This window comes from Gekko japonicus, unplaced genomic scaffold (genome assembly GCF_001447785.1).
Source record: "Gekko japonicus isolate JY-2015 unplaced genomic scaffold, Gekko_japonicus_V1.1 scaffold6859, whole genome shotgun sequence".
NCBI classification, from domain to species: domain Eukaryota; kingdom Metazoa; phylum Chordata; class Lepidosauria; order Squamata; family Gekkonidae; genus Gekko; species Gekko japonicus.
The window spans coordinates 17,260-22,653 of NW_015170487.1; the positions used below are offsets into that span (position 1 = coordinate 17,260).

The 5,394-nt window shown below is 50.3% G+C and overlaps 1 protein-coding gene across 1 annotated transcript in view; it reads right to left on the reverse strand.

Annotated features, from left to right (window-relative positions):
- The window catches only part of LOC107116430 (tyrosine-protein phosphatase non-receptor type 23-like), a gene marked incomplete at both ends in the record, with an annotated part of 22,461 nt that extends 17,218 nt beyond the window's left edge, over positions 1 to 5,243 (reverse strand). Inside the window, 2 exons of the mRNA XM_015418321.1 lie at positions 2,931 to 3,007; positions 5,035 to 5,243. Coding sequence (XP_015273807.1) covers positions 2,931 to 3,007; positions 5,035 to 5,243 — 286 coding nt within the window. The remainder of the gene's footprint in view (positions 1 to 2,930; positions 3,008 to 5,034) is intronic.
- Between the last annotated feature and the right edge of the window lie 151 nt (positions 5,244 to 5,394).

A 5,394-nucleotide genomic window follows, 5' to 3' on the forward strand; every position in this document is an offset into this window, starting at 1 on the left:
ACAGAGTGTTGGGCTGGATGGGCCTTTGGCCTGATCCAACATTGGCGTCTCTCATGTTCTTATGTTATGTAGTCACTGGGGGTGTGGAGGGGGAGGTGTTTGTGAATTTCCTGGATTGTTCAAGGGGTTGGACTAGATGACCCTAGGGGATCCCTTCCAACTCTGTGATTCTCTGGTCTGATCCAGCAGGCTTTACGAGCTGAAATTCAGTGCTAGCTAAGAGTTCCCTCACAGAGATGTACCTCTGAGGGGCAGCAGCTTTGTGGGGAGAGAGGAAATGAAGGAGGCGGTTGTGCTCCCTGGCTCTTGTGCAGCAGCCGCAATGCTTGGGAGACGTTCTAATAGTGCAGCTCACCCCGCAGAGAGGAGAGGAAGGCCGGAGCTTGGGCTAGAACCCCACTGCCTCCGGAGAAGAGGGTGTGCACGGCAGTCTCTAAAAGGAGGGCCTTAGAAGGCGCCCCAATAATTGTCAGCAAGCTGCCAAGTGTTTTTTGTTTCCCTTTCATACGCATTCCTTTCCCTATGCTTAATTGCCGCTTCGCAGTACCATGTAGCTTTCAAGGCCGCAGGAGGAGTGCAGTGGAGATTGCTTTTGCTTTAGATGGGATTAGCCGTGGGAAGCTTGTACCTGTTTTGCTTTGGGCATCAGTTGGTTCTCAAGCCTCCTGGCGCGCGCGGGATCCACTCCTGGCACGCGTGGTAACCACACCAATTGGGCAGCACTATTTTGAATGCACTATAACCTCTTATGCGCATAGATCCCCGTTATTCCTAACAATGATCCTGTACATGTACTCATGGCTTCAATAAAAGTATAACCTTCTTGCAAGTGTGTACTCCGTTGTTGCTGTGGGACCTGACAATAATTCAGCCACTGGGAAGGCACTCCGTGATATGGAACCCAACTACAGGTTGTAGCTGGCAAAAGGAAAACTACAGATCAGTCAGCTCTCTCCCAAGTGCAGAGCACTGCCAGGGCTTAGTTTGCAAATGGCTCTAGCCAGAGGAAGAACAAAAGGTTTATCATCGCACACCTTAGCTAGATTGTCCCACCTGAGGCCAGAGACCGCAAAAGCTGTATAGTATTTTCTTCCCTTTTGAGTTAGGAAGGTTGTGAATGAACTCAGAGAGGGATGGACTCTCAAACCGGACAAGACAAATTCTCAGGATATAAGACGAGCTCTCACTCGTCTTATAGATTCTGGCCACAAAGGACTAAACCTTTACATGAAGACTCCATCTTCATCTTGACCACAGGTTGAGGGAGTCCCAACTCTGAGAACTAAGGTAGCAGAGGAATTTTAAACTCTGCAACTTTACCAGTTACTAGCCTATCCTAATTTGACATCTGTTAGGATAAGTAGTATCCTCTAAGTAGTATAATACTATAAGTAGTATAAGACGGCCCAGGCTAGCCTGATCTTGTCAGATCTCGGAAGATAAGCAGGGTCAGCCCTGATTAGTATTTGGATGAAAGATAACCAACAAAGTCCAGGGCTGCTATGAAGAAGGCAATGGCAAGCCACCTCTGTTAGTCTCTTGCCTTGAAAATCCTATGCAGTTGCCGTTAGCTGGCTGCAACTTGATGGCACTTCACGCACACGAACACACAGGGAAAGTACTGAGCCAGGGTGTAGAAAAAGGTTTTTCACCTTTTCTTTATATCCTTGCTCAGCCTGATTCTGTACAGATTATGTGTAGACTTTCTATTCACATACCATACTGTCTAATACTTTGAATGCTCAAAGCCTGGCCTCTGCATCTGCACTGTGTCTATTTGGTCCTGCTTTCCAAAGAGCAGTAAAGAGGAAAGGGGAGGGTAACATTTTGTCCCTAATAAGACACCTGGTTGAATTCCGGAAGTTATTCCAAGCAGGGAGGACCCCTTGTCGCTTTCAAGAGCCTCTGAAGATCAGCACAGGATAGCAGAAAAGCCTGTGCTGGCCAGGAGGCTACCAGGATTCTTTTTTTAAAAAGTGCTTGTCATTGGCCAGTGCTTTTGTGGATCCTGTAATTCACCTGTGCGCATACAAAAAGTCTGTGCCAAGAAAAGCAGCATTCTATGACTCGCGTCTATTATGCAGATTAAATACTGAATCCCCCAACTCCTCGAGACCCAATTCAGCCACCCACTCCAGATTCAGAGATCTCCCCAGGCATTCCACGCATGTCCCATGCCCATCTGTTCAGGCAAAATGGCTAAAAACTCGCTTCCTCCAATGTGGACCTCTGCTCTCACAGCGCTTCCCTGGAGGAGTTGTGGAACACGAACAGCCCGGCTGAGAGTCTCGTGAAACGAAAGCAGAGCTGCACACATGCTCAGGAGGGCACGGAAAGCCGGCACAGACCCTGATTTACACGCAGCGCTGTGAAGAGGTTTGCTCACGGCATTCTGCAGAGCTGTGGCCTCCAGACACACGCGGGGGGCAACTTGAAGGTCGCCTAGCCTCACGGCCACGAAGGCACGGACCGTGGCGTATGAGAGAGGCCTGCAGCTTCCTTGCTCCCTGGAGCCAGAGGAAGGGACTCCTGGCCACTGTGAGGCCTGCCAAGAGGCCCACAGAAGTCCTCCCCCACTGCCACCTCCATCGGTGGCGGCAGCAAGCACACAGGCAACACATGGATGGCTTCAAAAGGGAATTAGATAGGCATATGGAGCAGAGGTCCATCAGTGGCTATTAGCCACAAGGTATAGACAGGAACTCTTGGTCTGGGGCAAGTGATGCTCTGTCTTCTTGGTGCTTGGGGGGGGGGAGCAACAGTGGGAGGGCTTCTAGTGTCCTGGCCCCACTGGTGGACCTCCTGATGGCACCTGGTGTTTTTGGCCACTGTGTGACAGAGTGTTGGACTAGATGGGCCACTGGACTGATCCAACATTGGTGTCTCTTATGTTCTTATGTTCCTGCACCAGAAAACGAGAAGGGCCTTACCCAGGTTGTAGAGGATGCAGGCCTGCTCGTACTTGATATCCTCGTGAGTCACTGCCTTGCCGGAGAAGATCTCTGTCCTGCAAGCAGAGAGAGTGCCGTTATGGTGGAGGACCGGACAATGCTTGGAGGCAGACGGGCATCCCCAAAGGGCTCAGAGTCACCCCCCACTCCAGGAACTTCTCAGCTCAAACAAATGCCTCTGGCGGGGGGTTGGGTGTCAGCTTGACTGGTGAAGTCAAGTCAGAGAGAGTCACCTTCTGTGATGACATGAGAGCGAGAAAGAGGCAGGTTCTGGGTTCTCTCAGACGCCATCCTTACACAGAGATGAGAAGGCCAGGAAAAAACAGCAGAAACGTTTAGGGGAAAATAACACGTGTGTTTCCTGTCCCAGACTTGCCCCCCGGTTTTCTGTTTTTCCCCTGTGTCGGGGAGCACTTTAAAAAACAGAACTCCTGTCAAATATTCCTTTATATTCTCCAGGCAAGGTTTTTCACACTCCAAATGTCTGGCGCGAGACGGACTGAGGACTGCCTTAATTCTTCTAATGGAAAAGTTGGGAAATTCAGGAGGGCACGGAATTTAAAAAAATAATAACACCTCTTCCACAAGAGTTTTAATTTTTTTGTTTAAATGTAAATAATTTTGGCAAGAAGTAATATGATACAACGTGATTAATCATAACACATCATTAAAGAGTTCAGTGCTCATGATGTTCTAAAGCAGAGGGGACCAACTCAGGGGTCATTTCCCGCAGGAGTGCACAGGAGCGGAGCTCCGGCAGTAAAGAGCCCAGGGGGCGGGCACATGCAACAAGCCCCGCCCCCTGCTCCCAGCAGCCCTCAGTCAGAGCAAGAAGCAGCCAGGTAAGTTGCAGAGCCCCACGGCCCAAAACAGTCCAGTGGCACCTTTAAGACCAAGTTTTATTCAGGTACAAGCTCTCCCTCCTCTGCGAGGACAGATCTGCATGCCCCCCCCCCATAGCTAGCAATCCAAAACAGTCCAGTGGAGCCTGAGCGGTGGGTGTTGCCTTCTGACACACTTCCGGCGATGTCAGGGGGTGTGGCATATGCAAATAAGCTATGCTAATGAGTTATGCTAATGAGCTCTTGCACCTCTTTTTCTTCAAAATTACCCCTGAATAAAGGTATGTGATGTAATTTACCTTCGGGGCTGCCTCTCTCAGTATGTGTTATGTTCCGGCAATTAAATCCTCCGGGTGGTCCCCGGCCTGAGAGAGATCCAGGTGTCCTCGACCAGGGCCAGGGCTTTTTCAGCCCCGGCCCCCACCTGGTGGAACGCTCTGCCAGAATGTTCTGCCGGGCTTTTGGTTGAGGACCCCATATCTCCCTTCACCTAGCCCCTTGGGAGGCTACGGGGAAGCTGTGATTTTTTTCTGAAATTTTGCTATCCTGGAACAGACTGTCTTTTATATATCGATTGTATGGGTCTTTTATTATGGTATTTAACTTAATCTAAATTATTTATTTTTTACCTTGTTGTAAACCGCCCTGAGCCCTGCCCGCAGGGAAGGGTGGTCTAGAGGACTAAATAAATAAATTACGGCACTCTTCTCGTCTCCTGCATTCTGATCTCTAGCTGTTGTAGATTTTCCAGGCTGTGTGGCCGTGGTCTTGGCCTTGTAGGACCTGACGTTTCGCCAGCAACTGTGAATGGCACCCTCAGAGGTATACCACATAAAGATGGAGTACTCTCTGTGTCAAGGTGAGACGAAAATGGTAAGAAGGTAATTTATATCTACTCAGGAAGGTGGGGTAGGGCTGAGTCATTGGAGCTTTCCTGAGGAGGTTCTTTTGTAAATGGATTGTTTCCTGGTCTCTCCTTGCCGTATCACTCCCCTGCAATCCTTGTCCCACTGTCTTGACATTTCTTCCACTTTAGAGGTGAGGAAGCTACTTAAGTGGAGGAAATGACAAGACAGTGGGCCAAGGGTTGCGGGGGAGTGAAATGGCAGAGAAAGATCAGAATGTAGGAGACGAGAAGAGTGCCGTAATTTATTTATAACATCCCCCCCCCTTCCTTCCAGACCTCTCTCAGACCCAGTTTTTCCTGAACAGCGTTCCTTGGGTCACACTGCCAGGCTCACTTCTGGCGGCCCGCTCGCTCTGCCCTCTGCACCCACGCTGGCCCTCTGACGCGGAATGGGAGCTTCCCATGAAGAACACGTACCACCACCCTTGTGTCCTGGGCAGCACCCTCCCCCATGGGGATGCGGCTCTGCAGGTAGTGAAGCTGGCCAAAGTACTTCCGCAGGATGCTGCAGCCTTCAAAGTCCCTGGGCACGTTCACGGCGTTCTGCAGAGAGAGAGGGGGGAGAACCACAGGACTGAAAGGATGCCAGGAAGGAACAGCGTTCCAGCGACAAGGAAGGACTCCCACCGGTGGCCATTCCTGCATTTGCTGCGTTCAAAACCATCCGTGGTGTAGTAGAGATGGGACTATAAAG